Source organism: Euleptes europaea, chromosome 11, assembly GCF_029931775.1.
Source record: "Euleptes europaea isolate rEulEur1 chromosome 11, rEulEur1.hap1, whole genome shotgun sequence".
In the NCBI taxonomy this organism is placed as follows: Eukaryota; Metazoa; Chordata; class Lepidosauria; order Squamata; family Sphaerodactylidae; genus Euleptes; species Euleptes europaea.
In genome coordinates, this window is record NC_079322.1 from 10359410 (window position 1) to 10387182 (window position 27773).

Sequence of the window (27773 nt, forward strand, 5' to 3'; positions counted from 1 at the left end):
AAATTGGCAAATTCAGTCCAAGTTTTCAAGACAGTATTTGCAGTCATACAACACTGAAGATCATAGAAAGGTACTGTTCATAAGACACTTGAATCCAGCCATCCTGATCAGTATCACAGCGTCTGAAGACATCAGTCCATTTCTGAAAACAGAAAAAGTTAATGTACAAACCTCCTTGCTCGGTTCTACCAGCAAAACCTAAGTAGTTCTCATACCTTAGCAACCCCCCTCCCACCCCACCCAATTTTGCTTTAAAGTTTTTCACTGATCAGGGATGGGAAGATTACTGGAAAAAAATATACTCCGAAAAAAAGGGTCACATGCACCCTGACCTTCCAATATTCAATTAAAAACTGCAAATAGCAATCATTGTCTATGGATGCCAAATGGTATTTTGCTTTCTATGATGCAACTGCAAAGTAAGAGTGAAAGGCAGTTCAATTTTTTACTGGAAGTAACTATGACAATTGCATAAGGACTGTACCTTCTTGGTGACACCCAACCTAGAGCTGAGTACTGGTTCCCAGAATCCAATGAGAAAGTTTTCTAGTTAGTGTTCCAAGGTGATGGTGGGTGGCAGTAGCACTAAGTCCCACCCTTTGATAGAGAGGAAAGCAGATTCTGTCTTGTTCCCTTGAAGCTGACTCCCTGTTCCCCTTACTAAAGACAACACAATTTTCAAATTAGCTACATGGGTCACTGCAAAGGAGTCCTTGGGAGTACCCTCATGACCTCCTGGGTTCCTGTACTCCAATGTGAGAAAGTGAAGATCTACTTCTTATTTTTCTGCTCATGTTGACTTTATTAACCCCATAACTGCAAGCCTTCTTCGAGCAAGAGCAAGAAGTTGCTCATTAAAGTATCTCTGGGAAAGAGTTGTAGATTTATCTAGGCTAACACGGGTAGAAGCAGAAACAATTTGGGATCTCTACTAACAATCTAGATGTTCTGTTTTGCTAAAGGCAGAGTCTTTCTCCTGTGCAAGGAACCTTCTCCCAGCACAAGAAGTGCAATCCACTGGAGGGGTGGTCCTATCATTAGTGGAATGGCACCTTTGGATCCTGCTCCATATCAGAAGGTGCCTCTCCACATTGTCACGTAAGAACCTGGGTTGGGAGACCTAGTCCAAGCCGAAAAACTCGAAAAAGCATTAACTCTTTGTCACTTTAACATTGACATGAAATGGTGTTGTCATATTTCACAGAAGATACCTTTCTGCAATGGGAATTGCTACTACCCAGTGGAACCCCCAGGGTATCTACAGAAACGGGGCCAAATATATTTTTGTGTCGTACTAAAAGAACTAAGGGGACTATTTCTAAGAATGTTTAAGGAGTTGGTAGTTAGTCCTGGAAAGTTGTGACTTCATAACATGCTGCGTATTTGGAAAAAAATTATTAATTTTTTTAATGCAGTGCATCCTTCTACAGCTTGCTAAAGCAAAGCATGATGAGGTCTTTATTGGCAAAAATAAAAAGCAGCATCTTGCAAAGGATTGAGATCATTTATTTACAGGCTTCTCTTTGATTGAGAGTATTACATTTCTGCTACTACTGTAAAATGCACATTATTATATTCCAGAAAGTATGTTTTTTTTTTAGCCAGGCATCTAAATTTGTAAATATAGCATTGCTGACTTCATAAGTTAGATTTACTTGATTTGGCATAGTGGACTGGCCACTCCTAAATCATTTTAGTATCTCATTTTGTTGTTACCTGCAGGACAACACAGCACTGAATAAAGTCATCAAAAGCCACTTGTCCTCGCCTTTGTCTGTCAAATTTCTGAATAAGAAGATCGTAGAATTGGTCAGACAGGCGATAACCTTGAAAGAAAAAATGAAGACACGCATGAATCAAATTAAGAAATACAATTTAAGTCTGTATAAGCCATGTCTGCTAATGTGAGTTAATTAGGAAACAAGATGACCAGACATATTAAGTCACAAGGGAATATTAAATTACGTATGCCCTGACTAGATAGCCATAGCTAGCCCAATCTCATCTGACCTCAGAAGTTAAGCAGGTCGGCCCTGGTTAGTACTTGAATGAGAGACCACCAAGGAAGTCTAGGGCTGCTACTCAGAGGAAGGCAATGGCAAACCACCTCTGAACATCTCTTGCCTTGAAAACCCTATGGGGTTGCTTTAAGTTGAATGCCGTTTGATGGCGCACTATATATGTCTATGCAGGACAAAAAAAAACTAGAAGCATGAAAGTTGAGGGGGCAATCTAATGAAAAAAAGTAATTAAAATTTGTTGGTAATGATAGCAAGCAGTAAAGAGCTGTGCTGTCCACACAACATTATCCACTTAACCCCAAGTGGTTTCCTAGCCTCAGAAAGTCTTAGGAGTATTGGTCATGATGCTGCCACTGCTTATGAAAAGCACAACCTCCTATCTAATATAGAGCAGTGACATGAAGCATTTAAACATAAAGGTCCCCTGTGCAAGCACCTGGTCATTCCTGTCACATCCCGACGTTTACTAGGCAGACTTTGTTTACGGGGTAGTTTGCCAGTGCCTTCCCCAGTCATCTTCACTTTATCTCCAACAAGCTGGGTACTCATTTTACCGACCTTGGAAGGATGAGTCAGCTTGAGCCGGCTACCTGAAACCAACTTCCGTTGGGATCGAACTCAGGTTGTGAGCAGAGCTTGGACTGCAGTACTGCAGCTTACCACTCTGCGCCACAGGGCTCATTTTCATAAAGCATTTAGGAAACCTAAAAGACAACTGGTGTTTTTACTACAAAGAAAGTCAACCCTGCTTGGTGTTTGGGTTAATCCACAGGAACATGCCTCTCTTCAAGAGGTCAGCGCCAAGGTATATCAGGCATATTTAGAACATGCAGTATGCCAAACTGCTGTTCAGAGAGCATAAGCATTAAGACTATTAGGCGACAACCAGCACATCTGCCAATACTGCTTTGCGGCAGGAATCTACTCAAGAAATCAGAAGTATAATGTTATTTTAAAATCACTAATTTTCTTGAGTAAGTCTGCACAGGATTGCACTGTGTTTTCCAGGGTCTCGCTGGTTCAAATTTTGAGGAATGAACATTTAATATGCCAAGAATCGCTTGGTCTAAACGAGAGGTGGAAAATCAAAAGGGGAGTGTGCGTTCACGCCAGTTTGACATACTGTCATTAGGAAAGGGGGGACCAGGGAATTGTGCCAACGGGTTCACTGAAAAGATGGGCTCTCTCATAGATAGGTGCTCGTTCTAGTAGGCAGGCAAAGCAACTTTGCCTAGAACACGGGTCGTCAAAGCGCGGCTCCCGAGCAGCATGCGGCTCTTTGAGCCCTTGAGTGCGGCTCTCCGCATCCCCGCAGCCAGGCAAAGGCGCCGTGCTCCCTCCAGGTTCCAGCGCGCCCCAGGCGGGAGGAGCCAGCAGGTGAGCGGGAGGCGGCGCCCCCTCTCCCCTCACTCTCCGGCAAGGAGGGATCAGAGGCGGCAGGGAGAGGCAGCAGCCGGCCGCCCAGGCCGCTGCTGCAAGGGGGGGAGAGGCAGGCTCCGCCTTGTGCTGGGCCAGAGCGGGCTGTGTGCCCCGTGCGCTCCCATCGCCTCGCCCAGCCGGCCCGTGCGCAGCTGGGAAGCCTCTCCTCTCCCTCCCTCCCCGGGGTGAGCGATTTGCCCGCTGCAGTCCCACACGCCAGCCGGGAAGCCTCTCTTCTCCCTCCCCGGGGTGAGCAGGCCGCCCGCTGCAGTCCCGCATGCTGTGTCGGCGCACACGCACACAACTGAACAAACCTCCCGCCGAAGCTGAGTGGGGACCTGGCAACCCTAATGTTCAATAGTCTCCAGTTCCCCTGAGTAACGGGCAGAGTCTCTCCGCCCTAGAGAGTTTCTTGAATTTTCCTTCTAGGATGGCAGAAGGTAAGGCTGCACATCTAGCCTTGCCCAGCCGGCCTGGGAAGGAGGGGAAGGTGGCGGCAGTGGGGCGCGGGGGTGGGGGAATCCCTCCCAGAGTGCAATTGGGGGGGGGTCCCCGAATCTCTCCTCTCATTGGACCTTTCAAGCTGACCGCCTACCAATGCCCAGCGCCAGGGTGGGGGCAGAAAGGAGCCCCCTTTCTTGGGGCGGGCAGCGGCGGGGGGGCTCAGAGGGTTGGGCAGCCAGCCTCTGCACTTGCACCGTTTGGGAGGTGCTGTGGGTCAGTGGTGCAGCATCTGCTTGGCATGCAGAAGGTCCCAGGTTCAATCCCCGGCATCTCCAGTTAGGCGGCTCTCAAAAGAAATCTCAGCCGTTGTACTGTTGATATTTGGCTCTGTTGACTAATGAGTTTGCTGACCACTGGCCTAGAAGAAGGTATTTCCCCTCACATTTCCAGTCAGCTCTGTCTTGGATAGAAAGGGGTATGTGTGTGGTGGGGGGCTGACTGAAATCAGAAAGGTGGCATTACATAAGAGCTGGAGATGACAGTTTTCAACATGGAGCAGCAAAAGGGAAGAAGGGAAGTCATGTGAGGGAGCAGATCTCCTTTGGCCAGCTGAGGGGTATGTGTACCAGAATGCGAGACCAGACAGACAAAGGCCATGCAGGGCACCAAAGCTAAGGATGAAGGGTTTGGGCTTAGTGTATTAAGTGAACCTGAACTGATACAAATTGAATAGACTCCTGGACCATTTTTTTAAAAAAAAAAAAAACAAGTCAGCCAATTCCTACCATAAAAAGTTACCACTGAACTTGAAATCAACCCTAGTGGCATGAGGCAAAAACAGGGTTTTAAGTCACTGTTGGTTGTATGTATTATGTTGCTCTTACTGCATTGTTTTCTACTTTACTGATTCAATTTTTTGCATTAGTTACTATCTGATTTTTTTGCAGTTTTGGAGTCTTAGTCTTATTGCACTGTATGTTGGATGTCTCATGCTACTTGATTACTTTGCTTTACACTGTAATCCATCTTGTCTCAGCAAGAGAGGAGGCCTATAAATAAAGTAAATAAACTATAAACACTAGGAAGGAATGGTCGTCGTTAGAATATTCTCAAATGGTTTTGGTTTTTTTGGTGAAGGTTTTATGAAAAGTATGGCCCACATGGTAGCATTCTGAAACTTTTTTGTTAAGTACCACAAAAATAAACTAGGCCTCTTTGTTTTTTACCATTCAATATTTCAATGTGTGATATGGCACAGCTCTATAGAGTACTGCAATACACAGGCAACTATAATTGCAAATGAATTACCAAAACCTGTTAGTGCTTGCTTTAATTCATGTTTGTCAATCATTCCAGAATTGTCTCTATCATACGTGCGAAATACATTCTGCCAGTCTGAGATATATTTCCAGACGCCAGTGAATTCGTTGAAGTTCACACCTCCTTTGTTTTCTCTGTCAAACATGGCTGAAACAAACACAACCCAAATATTAATGTGTACAAGTAACAGAAATGGGACGCTATTAGTTTACTTCCACTTATAAACCTATGAAAAGCAACAAGGATTTATTCCAGTGGGTAAATAATGATGTATCAGACAGAAGTTAACCAGCTGCACCTTCTAGCTCCAGAAGAACCAGTCCTCCACCCACAGATCTTATTCCTGTACTTTCCAGAATCCTTGTCTTGTCCAAAGCAGAACTTTGGCATCTCAAACAGCCCAACTCCCACACCTCAGAGACTGTTCCATGAAGTGAGAGCAACCACAGACAAAATACAGGTCCAGACTGTAGCTGGTGCACAGGGACATATGGTTAGCCAATATAAAAACAAAAACATTTGGTAGTGAGTATGAAAGCAAAGGAAGTTTAAATAGTCTAATTAACAACTTACATAAGATAGATCTGACTGTTGCTGGGTTAAATGGAGTCCATGTTCCTAAGAGAAAAAGGAAGCAAACAATTTTTAAAAAAATCACAGGAAAGTCTTTTTTTTAATGAATTCATGATCACAGTGGGTTAGAACCTAAAATGGTCATGACTGCTCTCAAGGACGTCAAAGCTTTGGACTGTCAACTATGTCATAACTATAAAAGCAATCAAATCAGGCTGTAAGAAACCTACTGTAAAAACTGGGAGATTTCATTTTGCCTTCCAGTTTGCAATATACTATGTTTAGAATCATAAGAGTTGGAATGGACCACCAGGGTCATCTAGTCCAACCCCCTGCACAATGCAGGAAATTAACAACTACCTCCTCCACATCCCCAGTGACCCCAACCCTCCCCCTGCCATGCAGGATCCCACAATCAAAGCTCTACAGACAGATGGTCATCTAGCCTCTGCTTAAAGACCTCCAAAGACGGGGACTCCACCACCCTCCGAGGCAGCACATTCCACCGTCGAACAGCCCTCACCGTCAGAAAGTTCTTCCTAATGTTTTCTATTAGTTTAAATCCATTACTCCGTGTCCTAGTCTCTGGAACAACAGAGAACAAGCTAGTTCCCTCATCAACATGACATCCCTTCAAATATTTAAACATGGCTATCATGTCTCCCCTCAACCTTCTCCAAACTAATCAAACCCACCTCCCTAAGTCTCTCCTCATAGGGCATGGATTCCAGACCTTTGACCATTCTGGTCGCCCTCCTCTGGACACGCTCCAACTTGTCAACATCCTTAAATTGTGGAGCCCAAAACTGGACACAGTATTCCAAGTGAGGTCTGACCAATGCAGAATACAGTGGTAGTATTACTTCCCTTGATCTAGACACAATACTCCTATTGATGCAACCCAGAATTGCATTGGCCTTCTCAGCAGCCATATCACACTGTTGACTCATGTTCAGTTTGTGGTCCACTAAGACTCCCAGATCTCTTTCGCATGTACTGTTGTCAAGCCAACTAGCTCCCATCCTGTACCTGAGCCTTAAGTTGTTTCTGCCTAGGTAAAGTACTTTACACTTCTCCCTATTGAAATCCATTTTATTGCTTATGGCCCAGCTCTCCAGTCTATCAAGGTCATTCTGAACTCTGACCCTACCCTCCGGGGTATTAACTACCCCTCCTAACTTGGTGTCATCTGCAAATTTGATTAGCATGCTCTCTATTCCATCATCCAAGTCATTTATTAAAATATTAAATAGTACCGGTCCCAGGACAGACCCCTGTGGTACCCCACTGGTCACTCCTCACTCCTCTCCAGGATGAAGTTGTGTCATTAATGAGCACCCTTTGGGTTTGGTTGGTCAACCAATTACCAATCCACCTAACAGTAGCAGTATCCAGCCCACATTTTATTAGCTTTGTTTCAAGAAGATCATGGGGGACTTTATCAAAGGCTTTACTATGTTTGTGCATAGTTAAATTATATTTTAAAAAGGCTATGAGGAGAGGCAGCAGGGCTTTCTCTGAAAGCATTACTTTGCATTTTTAAAGAGTAAAATATTTTGGATCAGAATTTTAGCTGAACAATGCTCACGATTGAAGGAGATGCTATTAATGAGAAATTAAAATAGTTGGTGAGAAAGGGACACAAGAAACTACAATATTTGACCACAACCCTCAGTTAAAAACCACCACCACACTTCTCTTGTCAGGAAAGAGAAATGAAGGTTTTCTTATTCCAAAAAGAAAAACTCATGAGAAGCTCAGGGGCAGAACGTCTGAACCACTGCTATTGAATCACCTGTGAAGACCCTGCCCCCTCCTCCAGCCGAGACCGCTTTGAGTCCCCCTCATATTTTGGACTTGGTTGTTTTAATAGGCACCTTTGAAAGCCTAAGTACCAGGGGATGTGAAACTTGGGGAGTCTCATAAAGGCACCAAGGTTGAGCCATGACACTGGAAATTCCCAGGAATTAAGAGGAAGGATATTGCTGCAAGGAAAGCAGAACAAGTGCAATCTCTCCCAACTGAGTGACAGATCCTTCTCAACAACAAAAGATTTTCCAGCACTGGAGACACCACCCAATATCCTGACATACCCAGAGGTGTCTGTCCAGCCCAATGACATTACTATTTTATTAACCAACTGCCAGGTCCTCTTCTTCCTTTTTTCACTCAATCAAGATCAGCGCTCAAATAATTCATTTCAAATAATTCATTCTCTCTCTGAGCTTCGAGGACATCTGATGATTGGGTTATTCCGTTCTTATGCTCAGGGAGAGGCAGGATTCACAGATATTTACTTCCTGTCCCTGTGCTAGGACGGCCCCCCAACTTCCAGTTCTAGTCCTGCCTCAGAGGGAGAAGCAGCGTTAGAGCGACCTCCATGGCTAGGCCTTCTATTTTTGTCTTCTATAGCTTGTCTCTTTTCCTACACTTTCTTCCTAGTGTATCCACCTTACCAACCTAATACCTTATAGCATTTAAGATCCTCTCCCTCTGTTTTCCCCTCCTTTTTTCTGTCAGTCTTGTCAGTTTTTTCCCCGTCTCCTCCCACCCTTTTCCTTACTCTTGCAGTGGTATGGCGGAGAGTAGAGATCAGTCGGGAAGAGCTCATGTCTGGGGACGAGGAGCAAGTTACAGGGCTCCTGCCCCACCACAGGAACATTGTGGCGGGAAAGACATCCTCAAAAGTCGCAGGACAAGCGAAGCGATGCGAGCGGCCTGCTGCGGATGCAGTGCCGCCAAAAAGAAAGCAGCGTGGAGACAAGAAAAATGGTGCCAAAAAGACGCGCGCTTCGGAGGAAGCACAGGGCGCGGAGGACGCGGCGCCCACCCCCCGTTTGGCCCCTGGGAGTAACAAGGGTGCGGTGGAGGAAGAAGCCTGTAATGCCGGCTCCAGAGGAGAATCTGCTATAGGCGATGGATGCGGTAGCGTACAGACTTCCTTTCCCCTTTCCTCGGGGGGGTGGCGGCGGATGATCGCGGCATGCTTGCATTGATGCGGAGGGCCCTCAGGGAAGAAATGGCTCTGCTTGCCGGCCCATCCTGTAGAGATTCCTTGGGTTCCAGGGCCTCCTCCCCCTCTAGAGACTCCGTTTATTCACTGGCAATGGACAAAGCGTCTTACAGTGACTCCTACAGCCCCTGGCCTACAAAAGCTGCAAGGAAGGCACCCCCCTCTAACAACATTAGAGCACAAGGTGCAAATCTCTCCACAGAAGTGGAAGAAAAAGAAGGAGTTTTCTTCCACGAAGAAGGGGAGGAGGGGGAGGACAGGGTCCAAGACCAGGACCAGCAGTAGCACCTATTTGCCAGTGAGGACTACCAGGCTCTCTTATGCAAGGCTTTGGCTGCTCTCGACCTCCATGAGGATGAGGATACAGAGGTCATTAAAAGCAAGAAAAAAATTAGGGGCACTAAGGAATTTTTTGCCAGGGTTAATCCTAAGTCTTGCGTTGTCCCATTCCCTGAGTACTTTGAGGACCTCATAAGATCTGAGTGGGAAAGGCCAATGTCTAACAAACAGGTCCCTGCTGCCATAAAGAAAATGTATACCTTCGAGCCAAGAGCTATGGGCCTTCTGCAGGTCCCTCTAGTTGAGGCACCAGTCACAGCCCTTCAATCACCTAGTCTCATTTCAGAGGACGGCACAGGCAATATTAAAGACTCTCTGGACAGAAAGGCTGAGTATGCCACAAAAAGGGCACACAAAGCAGCTGCCATGTCTATTCAGGCATCAGCCACAACCGCCTTGTTCGCCAGAGCCGGTATTATGTGGATAAGGAAAATGATTGATTTAGTTCCTCAGGACAATAGGAGACTCCTGGATGGTCTCAACAGGCTGCTGAAGGCCATCAACTTCATGGCTGATGCCTCTCTAGATTCGATGTCCTTCTCGGCAAGATCTCTGGTAGCGGCTTCTGCGGCCAGAAGGGCCCTCTGGATCCGTCCCTGGTCAGCTGACAACGGCTCCAAGGCACTACTTCTGGGATACCCCTTCGAAGGAGGTCGCCTTTTTGGTCCCAAACTCGACGACATATTGGTTTAGACAAAGGATAAAAAGAAGGCCCTCCCAAAATACATCAAGAGGGAGGGAAAAGCCTCCTTTTCCTCTTCCTTTCATCCCTTCAGGACATCCCATTTGATGGCAAGACCTAGACAGGATGGCAGGCAAAATACCTGGAACTCTGGCCGTGGCTCTTTCAGAAGAGGAGCCAGATTTGGAAAGGGTTCACAGTTCCAAGGACAAGAAACCGACAAAACCAACCGATTTGGTGACAAGCAGGGCAAACAATGACCGCTGGTCCGGCCTAGTGGGGGGGAGACTCCAAGCCTTCACAGACACCTGGACACTGTCGAGCCCCGATACCTGGGTGATCAGAGTCATCCAAGAAGGCTACAGAATAGAACTCATAAGCAATCCTCCAAATCACTTCTTACTCTCCCCATCTGTAAGACCAGAGAAGCACCTGAGAACACACTCGGCAGTCCAACATCTTCTCGCAATCTGAGCAGTGGAACTTGTACCGGACACGGAACAGCGCACAGGGGTCTACTCTGTCTTTTTCACCGTCCCGAAGCGCAACGGAGACTGGCGTGCCATTTTGGATTTAAAATTTTTAAATCGTTATGTCGTTTACAAACGATTCAGAATGGAGACGCTGAGGTCCATAATCGAAGCCCTAACACCACAGGCGTATCTAACATCAATCAACCTCACGGAGGCATACATGCATATCGTAATACATCCATCACACTGGAAGTTCCTCCGCTTCACACACGGTCCGTATCACTACCAATTTCAAGCCCTTCCATTTGGCCTCTCGTCAGCCCCACGAACATTCACCAAGGTCCTCATCACACTTGTGGCCTTTCTGAGAGAACAGAGAATCCACATATCCCCCTACCTGGATGGCATCCTTGTGAGTGCACCTTCCAAGTTACTGGCAAGACAACACACTCAGACAGTGCTGCAGACACTATCTTGACACAGTTTTTTTATAAACCTAGCAAAGAGCAAGGTTCTATCTTCCCAGAAACTACACCACCTGGGAGCAGTTATAAACACGGTGAGGAATATGGTTTTCCTTCCACAGGACAAGATAGCGACCATAACAACCTTGGCAAGAATGTCCTCAACCATGACATCGGTAGGACTTTCCATCTTGGTCAGACTGCAAGGGCTCATGATTTCCTGCATTCCCATGGTTCCCTGGGCACGCCTGCACATGCGAGATCTGCAATGGTTCCTAAAGCCGTACCAACTGCAAATCGCCCGGAAGATGAATCTGCGACTAGTCCTTCCGCCCCACATCAAAAGCAGTCTACGATGGTGGACCAAGAATTCCAATCTCTCCAAGGGCCTCTCCTACATTTAGGGCCCTTTGACTCAAATCTTCACTGATGCAAGCTTAGAAGGGTGGGGAGCCACCCTTCACCACCACATAGCCCAGGGGTCTTGGTCAGCGACAGAACGTCGTCTTCACATAAACAGACTGGAGTTGAGGGCGATCAAAAGAGCACTTCTGCAGTTTCATCCGATGATCAAAAACCAGCACATCCTGATCAGGATGGACAACATATTGGCAAAAGCACATCTCAACAAGCAAGGAGGGTCTCGTTCCACCTCCCTACACGCCGAAGCAGTAGTCATCTTAAATTGAGCAGAAAGACACCTTGCCTCAGTCAGAACGGAACACATCAAGGGCACCCTAAACACCCAAGCCGACTGGCTAAGCAGACAGCAGGTGGACAAGGGAGAATGGACCCTCAAGAACATATTCTCTCAGATACAAGAACGGTTTGGCCCTCTGACGGTAGACCTGTTTGCCTCCAGCCAAAACCATCAGGTCGCAAGGTTCTTCTCCAGGTTTATCCATCCGAAAGCAGAAGGAGTGGACGCCCTGGAATCTCCGTGGCCAAAGGAGATTTGTACGCCTTCCCTCCCTTACCAATCATTCCAAAGGTGCTACGGAAGTTGAGGAAGGAACAAGCACAAGTCATCATGATCGCCCTGCATTGGCCCCGCCGTCCATGGTTTCCGACGCTCAGAGAGCTCTCGGTGCAAGACCCATGGGAGCTCCTGGGGAGCAGGAATCTTTTACATCAATGTCCCATGCTGCACCCAGATCGGCCTGGCTGAGACTGACCGCCTGGGACTTGAGAGGCAACGGCTACTAAACATGGGATACTCCTCCGAAGTAGTTTCCACCATACTGGAAGCAAGGAGAGATTCAACCAAGCGTACCTACAGCTCCACATGGAAAGCTTTTGTTAGGTGATGTAACAGAAAACATCTAGACCCCCTCGGCATAACTACAGCCGGTCTCCTTAACTTCCTTAAAAATGGACTAGCTCAGAATCTCAAGTCGTCAACACTTCGACAACAGGTTGCTGCCATTGCTACTATAATTCCTCAGCTGGACGGATACCCTATCACCACACATCCACACATCGCCAGCTTTCTAAAAGGAGCCTCCACCTTGTCTTCTCCCACAGTCCATAGATTTCCTACGTGGCGTCTACATCTTGTTCTGAATGCCTTAACCAAGCCTCCATTTGAACCGCTAAGGGAGGCCTCACTGACTCTGTTACGCATGAAGGCACTTTTCCTTATATCGGTGACATCTGTAAGAAGAGTGTCTGAGATAGGGGCCCTATCTTTCAGAAAAAGTCTATGCGTTTTCCATGCGGACAAGGTGGTCCTGCGCCCAGACCCGTCCTTTCTGCCTAAGGTCAACTCTAGATTTCATAGGGTTCAAGAACTACACTTGCCGTCCTTCTGCCTGCACCCTTCTCACCCAAAAGAAATAAACTGGCACACTTTAGACATTAGAAGGGTCCTTCGTATCTATTTAAACAGAACTAAACCTTTCCGGAAATCAGAGGCTCTCTTCATCTCTGTTACACCTCCTAACAAGGGACTCCGGATGTCTAACGCCGCTATCAGCAAATGCATCCGTCAATGCATTCAACTCTGCTACCAACATTCAGGCGTTCCCATCCCAAAGGGAATCATGGCCCACTCGGTCCGTTGTGCTGCCACCTTGGCAGCTTTCGACAAGCAAGCCTCCGTGGAGGAGATCTGCAAAGCGGCAATGTGGTCCAGCTTGTCCACCTTTGTGAGACATTACAAAATAAACACCTACTCGTCAGCGGATGCGGCCTTGGGAAGACAAGTACTTCAACACGTAGCAACCACGACCTGATCCCACCCGAGATTAGGACAGCTTTTGAAAATCCCAATAATCAGATGTGCTCGAAGCTCAGAGAGAGAACGGAGCCTTGGCTTACCTGTGAGGACTCCTTCTCTGAGCGGAGAGGACATCTGGCCCACCCAGGGCGAAGAGCCGCAACTATCCACAACCGTAAAGCCATACCAGCCATACTCTAAGAGTATAGAAAGTTACCGGGCATGTTCTTACCCCTTGCGTTTGACTCGTTGCCTTACCCTATGTTCCTCCTCTTTACATTTATGAAGACACGGTTTACTTGTTATTTTTTCTTATATGTTATATTCTTCCTGTCTTCAATTCTGCTTGGGAAGTCCTCGAACTGGAAGTTGGGAGGCCGTCCTAGCACAGGGACAGGAAGTAAAGATCTGTGAATCCTGCCTCTCCCTGAGCATAGGAACGGAATAACCCAATCATCAGATGTCCTCTCCGCTCAGAGAAGAAGGAGCCCTCACAGGTAAGCCAAGGCTCCGTTCTGTTTCCCCCCCTTTTGGATGCACACCTTAACATGGTGAGGGGGTTTGTGTGTATCAGCAAAGCTGGGAGCATACCATAGGAGGTCTAGACTTGGTCAAGAGGCTAAACTCCTAGCAATCACTCAAGGCAAAATGGTCGCAGCTGAGACACCAGACTAACAAGTGGTCTAGATTAGGGCATTTTCAGTCAGAAAATTACAAAGGGTTTTACTCAGGGAATGATAAAAACAGAAGAAATGGAGTTGCTTTAATAGTGAGGCAAGATGTAGCACAGGCAGTCAGGAGCTACAATGTAAAGTGTGCCTGAATAATATCAGTCAGACTTTAGGAAAAGTCTATCAACATAACCATTATTCATGCTGATGAGGAAGAAATTGAAAGCTTTTATGCAAGCATCCAGAAAGACATTGTTCCCACACCTAAACAACATGTGCTGATAATCACAGGTGACTGGTACGCAAAATTAGGAAACAAAGCAGAATCAAATATTGATGGCAGATTCGGGCTAGGAGCACAAAATGAGGCAGGAAAGCAACTCCTAGAATTCTGTGAAGACAACCATCTGTTCATTGCAAACACATGATTCAAGCAACCAAATAGAGGAGTGTATGGACATCACTAGATGGTCAATAAAGAACTCAAAATAGATTACATAATTGGAAGGAGAAGATGGAGAAGGACTATTCTCTCTGCTAAAAAAGACCAGGAGTGGACTGTAGTACAGACCATTAATTGTTAATATTGAAAATTAGAATAAAACTGAACACCAGAACGTTCATAGTTCCAAAATACAATCTAAGCAACATTCCTGAAGAGTTTAAAGATCACGTAAAGAACAGATTTGCATTACTAAGTTCAAGTGAATGTAAACCAGAAGAACTATGGGTTGAAACTAGAGCTATTATTAAGGAAGAATGCACAAAGACTATTCCTGTAGCCAAAATAAATGAAAAGCTTGATGGATGACTGATAAAACTCTTAACATTCCTAAAGATAGACGAGAAGCAAAAGTAAAAGGTGACAGAAACAGAATCAAAAGTCTACATGTAGCGTTCCAGCGTGTAGAGACAACGAGAACTATAATAACCAGTGTAAAGAAATAGAAGAGAACAACAAAAAAAGAAAAACAAGAGATCTGTTCCACAAGATCCAAGAAATCAAAGGGAAATTTAAAGCACGGTTAGGCATGCTGAAAGATCAACATGGAAATACATTAACTGGACAAAATAAAGGTGCAAACAGTACACGGCAGATTTATACAGAAGATATCTTTTAAGGAGAATCTTTTGAAAAAGAACCTACAGTTTTAGAAAATTGAATGAAAGCTGCACTGAGAGCAACTGGGAGAAACAAATCACCAGGAGCAGATGGGATATAAGTAGAGCCCTCCTAGCCACAGGAATTGATTCCATCAAATCTTGACAAAAATATGCCAACAAATATGGGAACAAAACAATGGCCCACAGACTGGAAACAGTTAATTTACATTCCAATTTCCAAAAAAGGAGACGTCAAAGACTGCAGCAACAATCAGACCATCGCATTAATTTCTCATGCCAGTAAAGTGATGCTCAATATCTTACAACAGAGATACCATATATGGAATGAGAATAATGCTACTGCAGTTGTCTTGTTTGTGGGATTCCTAGGCACCTGTTTGGCCATTGTGTGAACAGACTGCTGGACTTGATGGACCTTGGTCTGATCTAGCATGGCCTTTCTTATGTTCTTATGAGAAATGCCTGATATTCAAGATGAGAAAAAAGAGGCGGGCTTGCGTTACCGAACTTCAAACTATACTATCATGCAGCCTGCTTGACTTGGGTTGTAGATTGAATTAAGCGCCCCATGAACAGAAATATAACACTGGAAAGAGCGGACCTCATGCAAGGCTTCCATAGAGATCTCTGGAGTCCTACTGTAACCTTGTCATCAGGTAGAACCTCCGAAGATTGCGATATTAAGCCAGTGATCCTCAAAAAGATACAAAAAAAGAATGAGTCCCTCTCCGCCATCCATAATGTCTCCGAATGAAGCCTACCTTGAAGACATCAAATTGAAAAATGAATTGCCATTACTATACCGTGACACAGTAGACTCATCAGGAGAGATCAAAAGCTTATCAACGCTTCAAGATAAATTCAAAAAGATATACTGGCTGACATATCTTCAACTGAGATGTTTTCTAAAGAGAGACTGTTTACAATCTGGGTCGTTCTGGGAACTGACAGAATTTGAATCACTTGTAACTAAGAGCGATGACCATTTGTTAGGAAAAATCTACAAATTACTCTTGAAGTATGACACAGAAGAAGAACAAGTTAAAACAAACATGATTAAATGGATGCAAAACTTTGGAGAGATGGTTCCGATGGAGACCTGGGAAAAACTTTGCACTCTCGAACTAAAATATACCGCAAGTCAAGAAGTGAAGGAAAACTGGTATAAGACGTTTTATAGGTGGTATATGACGCCTAACATGGTTTCCCAGATGGCCACTTCGAAAGAGAAAACAGGGGCTTGTTGGAAATGTCAACAAACAGATGGCTCCTATTTTCATGTTTGGTGGACGTGTCCAAGGCTACAAATGTACTGGAAGAAGATTCAACATGAATTACAGAACATAATTAAAATGAAAATAAGACTGGACGCCAAGTATTTTTTATTAAGCATTATACCATCTGATTTGCCCATGAGATTCAGAGATATGTTCAAATATGCTACAACAGCTGCAAGAATCATACTGGCAAGAACCTGGAAGCAAACATCTATACCTGATATAAAAGACTGGAAAGACAAAATGCTCGAGTATGCAAACATGGCAAAAATGACATTTATGATGAACCCTGCTACAAATGAGTCAGTAGAACAGTTTACTGAGAAATGGCAATCATTTTATATTTACATTTCAGTGGATAGTTAGTTTATTACATTACCAGAATATATATTTAGATAAACGTAGCTAGATCAACTCAGTCAAAATGCCTGATAACTAAAGGTTGAATATGTTGATTCTTTTTAAACAAAATTGTATTTGTTTATATGTTGATTGATATAAACAAATACAATTTTGTTTGAAAACAGACGGACTTTCCCCATTCCCTTCCCTTTTTTTCCTTTCTGCATCCTTCAAAATAAATATTTTTTTTAAAAAAGAGAAATGTCTGATATTCACGCTGGATTCAGAAAAAGAAGAGGCACAGAGATCATATTGCAAATTTACTTTGGTTACTGAAGCGTATGAATTTCAGAAGAAAATCAGCTTGTGCTTCAAAAGCAAAGCTTTTGACTAAATCATGAAACCTATGGCTAGTTTTAAAGGAAATGGGTGTGCCACCGCATCTGATTGTTTTGATGTGCAACCTATACTCTGGACAAGACGCTACTGTTAGGACAGAATATGGAGCAGAATGGTTTCCAATAGGCTGATGTGTCAGACAAGGATATATTTTATCTCTTAAATCTGTTTGTAGAATATATCATAAGCATACCATAAGCAAGGATGAGTTAGATTTAGATGAAGGTGGAGTGAAAATTGGCGGGGGGGGGGGGACATTAACAATTTGAAAAATGCAAATAGAACCACATTACTGGCAGAAAATAGCGCAGACTTGAAACAACTACTGTTGAAAGTTAAAGTGCCAAAGCAAGACTACAGCTGAACATCAAGATGACAAAAGTAATCACTACTGGGGAATTACTTTTCCGGGGTTTCAGACCAAAAGGGTAGGATAGGTTTGATGGGTCATAAATGTAAATGCCTGGACCATTTGGATGCATATGGTGGGAAATGGCTGATTAAAGCACCTTGAGATGATACAAAGGGCTCTAACTAGCCCTTTCTTTGTGAAGCCAGGCACACCTTTTGGCCAGGGAAAAGTCAGCTGTCAACCCTTTCTTGCCCAGGCTTGAAAACAAGAGGACAGATCCCAAAATTCTGAGCGGCATCCATTTTGTACGAGCAGTTCTACTGACTCCTCTGATGCCAACCTTAGAGGCTCTCTTGCCTCCATGAAGCCCTTTAACGGAAGGAGGGTCCGACTGCTAATACTTCTATCCATAAAAGAAGGACCCTCAGACCTGGCAGATCTGGTCCAGATCTCTGCTGTTCAGAACTCTGGCTTCCTTCTGAGAACCCTTGCTGCACTCTGCAGGCCTTTTCTCCTTGTTTTGCTGGCTCCTCATTCTGCTTCTTGGATCTCCACCGCATCTACCCCTGGACCTCTCTAGGCCTCAAGCCCTAGATTTAAGGCTGTATGTCCCTTCCCTAAAATTTCCCAGTTTCTTCTCCATTTCATAAAGAGCACTCTCTTGTTGGGGTGTGTGACTGTATAGGGAATCAGTTCTCAGGTAGGTTTTTTACATGTTTATTTTAATTTTATTTTGTATACAATAAAAGTTATTTATTGACCACTTCAGTGTTTACAATTACACACTCTTGATTTTATTTTGGGGTACCCCAACTGAAATCCACCATGGTATACAGAGACTACAAGATCATAGAATCATAGAGTTGGAAGAGGTTAGACACACCATCTAGTCCAACCCCCTGCTCAATGCAGGATCAGCCTAGAGTTTGTTCAGCCACTGCTTGAAGACTGCCAGAGAGGAGGAGCTCACCACCTCCCTAGGCAGCCGATCCACAATTGAACAGCTCTTATCATAAAAAAGTTTTCTTAATATCCAGCTGGTACCTTTTCACTCATAATTTAAACCCATTATTGTGAGTCCTAGCCTCTGCTGCCAACAAAAACAGCTCCCTGTTCTCCACTAAGTGACAGCCCTTCTAATACTTAAACAGAGTAATCATGTAGTGCCTCTGTTGATATACCACAAGATCGCATTAGCCCTTTTTATCGCTGCATCACACTGGCTGCTCACATCTTGTTCAAAAGCACATATCTTGTTCACATGCACTGCTACCCAGAACTGTATCCCCCATCCAGTATGCATGTTCATCATTTTTGTTACTCAGATGTAGAACTCAGCACTTATCTTTTCTGAATTGCGTCTTGTCACACTTTTCCAGTATGTTCAGATCTCATTGAATTCTATATCTTCTGGTGTGTTTGCTGCTCCTCCCAATTTGGTGTCATCTGCAAATTTAATAAGTAATCCTTCTACCCCCCCTTCCAGATCATTTATAAAAATACTGAAAAGTACCGGGCTTAGAACCAAGCCCTGTGGCACCCCACTGGACACCTCTCTCCATTCAGATGAAATGTGATTGACAACTACTCTTTGAGTGCGGTTCTCCAACCAGTTCCCTATCTACCCAACTATCCTAGAGGCCACAGTCCTCCAAGTTTACCCATCGGAACATCAAGGGGAAACCTGTCAAAAGCTTTACTGAAATCCAGGTAAACAACATCAATGACATTCCCTCAATCCAGTAAGCTCATCACTTGATCAAAGAAGGAAAAGAGGTTGGTCGTTCCTGAGGAATTCCTGTTGGGGACAAATCTGTGCTGACTTCAGAAGTAGTCCTTACAGATTGATCCCTTTAAAATAAGCTCTAGAATCTTCCCTGGGACAGAGGTCAGACTGACTGGCCTGTAGTTTCCTGGGTAATCCCTTCTCCCTTTTTTGAAAATTGGAATAATATTCACCCCTTCCAGTCTTGTGGCACATCTCCTGTCCTCCAAAAGGTCTGGAAGATGATGGACAGATGCTCTGCAAGCTCTCTAGAAAGTTCTTTAACCACACTCAAGGGCATTCCATCTGGCCAAGGGAATTTGTACCCATCCAATGCAGCAAGGTGCTTCTTAATTATCTCTTTGTCCATGTCAACCAGCAGCCCGGATACTGTGCCTTGCCTACTACCATCTCTAGATCTTCAGGGGGAAAACTGGGACAAAATAGGCATTAAGCCTTTCTGCTTTCTCTGTCCTCTGCCAGTTTCTCCATTTTCACCCAACAGAGGGCATATTGTCTCTTTTCCCTTGTGTTTGCTCCTCACATATCAGAAGAAGCTTTTCGTGTAGTGATCCTCCCTGGCCAGCCTCAGCTGTGAGCTCTGATGGCTGACCTTAAGTGCCTATCAACCCGAAGATACTATTCTTTAGAGTATGTCCTTGCCTCCATTTCTTGAGCATCTCCTTTTTCTCCCTTAGCTCATCATGGAGTTCTCTGTTCATCCACATTGGCTTCTTGGATCCCCTACCATGTTTCCTTCTTGTTAGAATAGCGATGGCTTGAGCTTGCAAGAGCTCTTGTTTTAGGAGAGTCCACCCTTCATTTGCTCCTTTCCCTTCTAGCAGTCTTGCCCATGGAATGCCTCTGAGTTTATTAAAGTCTGCCCTACTAAAATCGAACATACACGTGTAGCTACAAACTTCCTTGGTCCCCCACAAAAAAAGGAATTCTAGGAGGACATGGTCACTTTCCCCTAAGGTCCCCACCACCTTCACTCCATCTACCATCTCTTGCCTGTTGGTCAATACTAAGTCAAGCATGGCTGAGCCCCTTGTAGCTTCCTCCACCATTTAATAAAGGAAGTTGTCAGCCAGGCAGGTCAGGAACTTGCGTGACTGTGGATGCTTTGCAGAGTTTGTCTCCCAGCACACATCAGGGGATCTTGTGTTATTCCTTTCTGGAACACTTTTAAAGCTAATTTTCTCTTCTCTGGGTCCAGTTTGGGTAACTGCTTAAGTTAGATAAGTAGGTGGCTCCAGTACACAAAGGATTTAAAACCTGAAAAATCCACTTGCCTAATTCTGAAAGCCCTGACCTGGATAGCCCAGGCTACCTTGATCTCATCAGATCTCAGATGCTAAGCAGGGTCAGATCTGGTTAGTACTTGGATGGGAGACCACCAAAGAAGTCCATGGTTGCTACACAGAGGTAGGCATTGGCAAACCACCTCTGAACAGCTCTTGCCTTGAAAACCCTTTGAGGGGTTATCAGTAGCAACTTGATGGCACTTTCCACTATACAATTCTGAAAACTTAAGATGTGTTTTACTCAATCTTTCCACAAAACACACAGCACATAAAGCAGATAACCTAAAAACATCTGTGCAGAACACACCGTTACTTTAGTTTGGTTTAGTTGGTTTGTTCCTTTACACTTGCAGACAATCCAAAAAGGGTGAACAGGTTAGATCCAGCCAGCTTTTTCATTCTCTCTCACCCAATGCCTCTCCCTGCTACAGCCTGCATCCACGTATCTTCTGTACATGAAGGTCTCATGATTCTCAGTGTCGTCTTTTTGGGTGCTCAAAGGGGGTGCGCCTCCTTCCTTTTTTACCAACAGAAAAGCTAGCAGCATCCAACCCAATGGCTAGATTTTAATGTCACATATTCAGAAATGTGTATGTAATTTAATGGGCTGTTATACACATCTGCATTTTGGGATTACTGTTAAAAGAGTAATCAAAAAATTCTGCACAGTATTATTCTGGTCCATACACTATAACCTTATTTTACTAGAGTGTTTCTGAGGACATAAACTATTTTTGCAGTGCTGATTAAATGTTTATATGCTGCCTTTTTGGGTTAGAGCTCATAGCGGAAACAATCAGCTATTTCACATCCAGAAGACACAGAATGGTCACATGGTGGGATCTGAAGGAACTGTGCTCATTATATTAGGTAAACATTAACTGGAGAGCCAGCATGGTGGAGTAGTTAAGATTCCCCACTCCTTCACATGAAGCCTTGGGCCAGTCAAAGTTCTCTCAGAACTCTCAGCCCACACAGAGGCAGGCAATGGCAAACTACCTCCCAACGTCACTAGCCTTGAAACCCCAATGGGGTCGCCATAAGTCAGCTGTGACTTGACAGCACTTTACACACACAACTAGCTGAACTCATTCTTAGTTTATGTAACCAAAGCATAAAGACATACCAAAATGCACTTTAAAAACACAGCAAAGAATCTTCTGTAAAACACAAAGTTTTTTCCTCAGCACAGATGCAGTGCTAGTTTCATTATCCATTAGACTTTCAATTTCAGATGTTTTGAGAACTTTTTTTATTTTAAAAATGAACACCAGAACAGTCCCACTGGATCAGACCAGAAAGAGGTGTCTGCTGGGGCAATCCCAGCAGGCTTCTTTAATCATTGAGAGTCACTGTAAAGGAGCTATTCCCAGACAAGCAAAAATAATCCACGCTTTGCTGCAGGTTGCTTTGTTCCATTTTAAACTCCACTCCAAAAAAAGCAAGCTATTTTTGAGATGAAGATGGCACAGAAAAACAGATTGTGAGTTTCCTCCCCTACAGAATGAACTTTACTATCTTAGCAAAACTCTTTCAAAATATCACAGTCCACCAATGTTCAATTTGGCAGCCCTAATCTGGGCGGGCTCCAACAGAACAAGGCAAGCTTTGTGGGTAGATGGGTGGAATTCACAGTAGGTAAGTGAGCACAACTTTCCATACAAGAAAAAGCTCACTTTTCTAAACAGAAGTGTTACAGTGCAAAACACAGAACTCAAAACAGAGATCTGTTGTAGTGCTGCCTACCGCTTGCAGTGGCTTCTAGAAGCGAAGGTGGCCATGGCAGCAGCTCAAGAAATACCTACCAAGTCACTCTTCGGCTGCTCATCTGGGGCCCAACCTCTTTTCCCACATCACCTCTAGCTAATCAGTAAAAAGGATTTTGTGCCTGTCATTAAAGTCCTACTACAGAAGCAGAAAACTTTTGGCTAAGTAAAAGAGTGATATCTCAGAACAGAAGAGAAATCCAAGGAGAAACCAGCAACAAGCAGAAAGAGCACAGAGCTGTTTCAAAAATGAAAACAATCGAAAAGAAAATCATACAAGCTGGCTACAGATCTCCATATGTAGTGATCACAAACCTTGTTTTAGTGCATGTATGCAGGCTGAAGACCCTTGTAGATTCCCACTGCATGCATACAGGGCAAAATAGTGGCGGTAACACATGGATGTCTATACACAATGCATACTCTTTTCTAGTTATGTAAGAAATCTGGCACATTCAACTGTGAAACAGTCCATTTTGACAGTGCTATAATGTACCAGCAAGTTGCTAAACACTGTATTGTCGAAGGCTTTCACAGTCAGAGTTCATTGGTTCTTGTGGGTTATCCGGGCTGTGTAACCGTGGTCTTGGTATTTTCTTTCCTGACGTTTCGCCAGCAGCTGTGGCAGGCATCTTCAGAGGAGTAACACTGAAGGACAGTGTCTCTCAGTGTCAAGTGTGTAGGAAGAGTAATATATAGTCAGAAAGGGGTTGGGTTTGAGCTGTATCATTGTCCTGCAAAAAGTATCAAAGGTAATGTGCTAATCATTGTCCTGTAAGTATCAAGATAATGTGCTAATGAGGGTGTGGTATGTTAATATGGAACCATTGTATCCTGAAGTGATCTGTTAATGTGTGAAATCCAAAGCTAATCCGCATGGCTATTGTTGACTGTAGTCTTTGTTAGTCTGGAGGTTTTCAGGACAGGAAGCCAAGCCTTATTCATTCTTAAACTCTCTTCTTTTCTGTTAAAGTTGTGCTGATGTTTATGAATTTCAATGGCTTCTCTGTGCAATCTGACAAAATAGTTGGTAGAATTGACCAGTCTTTCAGTGTCTTGGAATAAGACCCTGTGTCCTGTTTGTGTCAGTCCATGTTCAGCCACTGCTGATTTCTCAGGTTGGCCAAGTCTGCAGTATCTTTCATTTTCTTTTATCCTTGTTTGTATGCTGCGTTTTGTGGTCCCGATGTAAACTTGTCCACAGCTGCAAGGTATACGATATACTCCTGCAGAGGTGAGGGGGTCTCTTTTGTCTTTTGCTGATCGTAGCATCTGTTGTATTATCTTGGTGGGCTTAAACACTGTTTGTAGGTTATGTTTTTTCAAAAGTTTCTCCATCCTATCAGTGACTCCTTTAATAAATGGCAAGAATACCTTTCCTATAGGAGACTGTTTTTCCTGAGTTTTCTGATTTTTGTTTGGTTTAATGGCCCTTCTGATTTCATTTCTGGAATAGCCGTTTGCTAGGCTTGGCTTCCTGTCCTGAAAACCTCCAGACTAACAAAGACTACAGTCAACAATAGCCATGCTTTGGATTTCACATATTAACAGATCACTTCAGGATACAATGGTTCCATATTAACATACCACACCCTCATTAGCACAATATCTTGATACTTACAGGACAATGATTAGCACATTACCTTTGATACTTTTTGCAGGACAATGATTCAGCTCAACCCAACCCCTTTCTGACTATGTATTACTCTTCCTACACACTTGACACTGAGAGACACTGTCCTGCTGATACCTTATGATACCTAAAAAGCTCCAGCCCTGGAGATGGCACCCATAACAGAGACTCACTGAACTGTTTGAAACATTGCTGCCTGCACATTAATAGCCTGCTGCTCTGGGCTAGTGCTCCATTGCAACAACAGGCTGTTCCAGGACAAGAGACCGGATCACCTCTGCAGAACCTGCAAAAGAATTGCCATGATCCCTGATTGCCTCTTGACCCAAAGAGAAGCCATTATTGCAAGGCGAGAGCATCACGTAGCCCTTCTCTGCATATTCCCCCCCCCTCTCTTCCTGTATCTTTTGGGGAAACATCCTCAGCTATCTACATTAAAGGATCCCCCCTGCCGCCTCCCTGGAATGTGAAGATTTACAACCTCCGGAGAAGGACCATCTCAGGATGTAAATCAAGGGGTGCCAGCTTTAGAAAACAAATTGTCACTTGGTCCGATAGTCACAGCCATAGAAAAAGTCTTTTGATCCTTTTTTAGGAAGGAGCCATCTGGAGAATCTCACTCCCCCCCCCCCCAGAAAAGGGTATATTTTGCCCTACCCAACAAGGCTCAGTGCAGATCTTCCCCTTTCACTCTGCCCTGTCTCCCTCGTGTGTTAAGTTCCATACACCCCCCCTCTTCCCCCCCCCCCCGCTGTATTCTGTCTACCTCTATGCCACGGATTTTGGAACATCTCCACTTCTAGAGATTGGTAAAGTATCCTAATTAATAACTCCCTAAATGTCTCTAGCTTACCTCCTTTATCTTTATTCCTAGTTTCTTTTATGTGTGTTATTTGTAACATTGAATGAATGAATATATATATATATATATATATATATATATATATATATATATATATATATATATAAAAACACCTTTTAATTTGGAATTCCTGAGTCTGTCTTTATTTGGGGAGTCACTGAGAAAAACCCTCGTAGACATAGGGCGATCCCGGCTTAATAAATACATAGTTACCGATTGCTCGAGCTAATTCCCCATCCAAAGAGCAATTTTGGTAACACTTCAGTGTTACTCCTCTGAAGATGCCTGCCACAGCTGCTGGCGAAACACCAGGAAAGAAAATACCAAGACCACGGTTACACAGCCCGGATAACCCACAAGAACCAATGCTAAACACTGTGTTTTCCAAAACACCGTGTTTGAAGACCGTGTTTTCCAAAACACTGTGCTTGAACACTGGACGCCAGCCGGCCAGGGCAACAGGACTCTTCCACTCGCTCTCTTCAACACCGGACAGCTGACAGGAGGGGAGGAGAGCGAGCAGCGAAAGAGGCCGGTAGCCCTGGCCGGCCAGCGTCTGTCATTCAAAATGGTTGCCGCCGGCCCCGGATGGGAGGTGACCGGTTTGAATGCCAGACACCAGCCAGGGTGACAGGACTCTTTCACCCCATGTATAAGATGACCCCTATTTTTTTCTTAATTTTGGGTTCCAAAAAATAGGAGTAATCTTATACATGGGGGCATCTTTTACATGGAAAAATACAGTAAGCACAATGGGATACTTATACGACAAGCCATTCTGTAACGAATTCTGATATTCAGCTCATCAGAATATAACCATTTTGGTTGCCCAAACCTCACAATTGCAGCAGCACTTCCTAGGTGGTCAGTTGTAATACAAGCTTCTCACAAATTTGAAAACATGAATTTTGTGTCAGGATGGGGGTGGTGTAATCACTAATGTATATAACTCATACAGTGCATGCCACATCCCCAGCTAAAGTTAGCTGATTTAATTGCTTGTCATGCTGGATTTACTGCCACAAAGCCTTTTTCAGAATCCCTCAGCATTCATGGCCCTTTACTGGCAACAGAACTTTGTACTATTTTAATATCCTTCAGTGTATTACAATGGACAGTAGCAAGCAGCAAAAAATATTAATGTACTTCTATGTCAGTCACACCACCATCCATTCTGTTGCTTTCTTTGATGCAAAGTACTTCAGCATAGTATTGTGGCAACACACAAAGTGTATGCCAATACAACAAACAAAAATGTGGAGTCACACTGGGCAATGACAGTGCCTGAAGTTAAAGAGAACCAGGAAGGCTATTTTTTAAAAAATAAATTGTTTGTCTGCTCTTCACAACAAACCAAGGCAATACAGCCCCCAGATTTCAAAGGATTCCAGCTTCCCTTTTAACCTATCATCCTCCTGACAGATCAGGACTATGTATGGCCTTTATCCTGACCAGCCTTGCAATCACTTAATGACTTTGGCTGAATCAATTTATATTCAAACTCATTAAAGTATTTGTGTAGGAAAACGTTTGCTACAGCCTCTCTGATAACAAGTATCCTTTTAAAAAACCAGGGCTCATTTAGCACTTACCTGGTCCTGGAATAAATTGTTGCTTCACAGATGAGTGAGGATTTCGACACCACTTTTCTTGACCAAAGTCCAATACCATTCAAGGCCTGTCTGCCCTCAGGAGGAGCACTTTCTCTCAAGTATTTCTGCCCATCAGCCAAGGAGATTTAGAGAGCCGCAGAACAGGGCCTCCTCAGTGGCTGTCCCATTCCTTCACGTTAGCCTTCCAAGAGGAAGGCCACCTCGCTGCAGAAGGTAGGTACGTACTTTGCCATTTAATCTTCCCAAACTCGGTTTGGGGAGTGGGGGGGGGGGCTCACCCTTTTGATGAGCTCATTTTGCGTTATGATTATGGCCCCTACGGCGCGTTGCGCGTTTCGTGTTTGGAGCCCGTTTTTGTCTTCCGGATCGTGTCGAACCCCGCCCCTCCCTGGCCCCGCAGCCGCCCGCTCGAAGCGGCGCCCGGACTCACCGTTGGACAGCGCCTGCTGGAGCTCCCCGTCCGAGATGACTCCGCTGCGGTCCTTGTCCACCCTGCGGAGACACCAAAACGTCTCTATGGCAACGGCGCGCGGACAGGGAGCCCGGCGCGGCGGCCGTTAAACCGCCCGCTCCCAGAATTCCACGGCGGGCCGCGGACAGATAGGAGCTCGCCCTGCCGCGCTCGAGGGAGGGGGGGGTCACGCGAGACGCCCTCACCTTTGGAAGACTCCCCACAAGAAGCTCGCGTCCGGCATTCCCACCGCCGCCATGGCCCAGGCCGGTCTCCGCGGCGAAGCGCCCCCGCTGGCTCCCGGCAAAGGCCTCTCTCGCCGCCCGAGTTCCGGGTCCCTGTCAGCGCCGTCGGGAAAGGAAAGGCTGGCGTCTCTCCCCCTCCTTGACGCACCCTTCCCTGACGTAACTACGCTGACGAGGGCAGGGGGAAGGGCCTACGCGCGTGACTGGCCTAATTTGGGGCTGCCGCCACCGCCTAGGCAGCGGCGGGTGGGCGGAGCCTCCTGGGGATTCCCTCCGAAAGCAGGCGCGGGGGGTTTCCAGCCGGCGCCTCTTGGCTCCTCGCTCGCTCTGGGCCGCCTCCCCGCTCGAAGTTCACGGACGGAACTTCCGCTAGGCCAGGCCGCCTCCCGACTCCGCCCCCCGAAACCGAGGAATATTTCAAATTCGATTAGGCAATCTCCCATTTATTACGACGCCATTTTAGCGTCTGTTATTGTAAGTCGTTGTAACCGAAGCCACAGGCAGCCCTTCTCAGAGGTTCAACGAGACTACGTGGTTGGTCAAGACGAGGAGGGTTTGGGCGATTTTGTTTGTCCAATCCGGCTATAGCCCGTTGTCCGAACACAGGCGCCTCCCCCTGCGCGCCCCATATTTCATTCGCATCGAATCAGGCCCGCTTCTCTTTGTACCCTAACTTAAAAAAAAAGGCTTCGCCTTGGATTTGCCAGATGCACATTAAAAAAAGGGTTTCCCCGTCAGCCTATCAGGGGTGTGGGGTGGTGTCACGTGCCCGGCGGGGCGGGGTTCCCGCTCATTTTGAAAGGCTCGCGAGTGAGGACCGTCGCTGGGAGCGAATTGTGAACGGAGGCGCCGTTCCGGTTGTCGCCTCTCATCCGCTCCAGGTGCCAGGTTAGGATGGCGCGTCGAGCGACCGGGCGGGGCGGCGACGAAGGCGCCTTGGGTTAAAATCGGGGTGTGAGCGAGTGGCGCCTCCGTGGGCAGTGAATCCCTCAGTTTAGT

At 45.2% G+C, this 27773-nt stretch overlaps 1 protein-coding gene across 2 annotated transcripts; it reads right to left on the reverse strand.

The window, feature by feature from the left end:
- Positions 1-26788, reverse strand: PDCD6 (programmed cell death 6). 2 transcript variants are annotated; one of them, XM_056857986.1, is made up of 6 exons: positions 26736-26788; positions 26509-26570; positions 5778-5822; positions 5199-5351; positions 1717-1826; positions 1-142 (listed from the first exon to the last, which is right to left on the reverse strand). In XM_056857986.1, the coding sequence occupies exons 1-6, from the start codon at positions 26786-26788 to the stop codon at positions 44-46; spliced, it is 522 nt and encodes a 173-aa protein (XP_056713964.1). In that variant the 3' UTR covers positions 1-43. The 2 variants fall into 2 exon arrangements, with proteins under 2 accessions (XP_056713964.1, XP_056713963.1); XM_056857985.1 differs by having other exon boundaries at positions 5193-5351.
- Between the last annotated feature and the right edge of the window lie 985 nt (positions 26789-27773).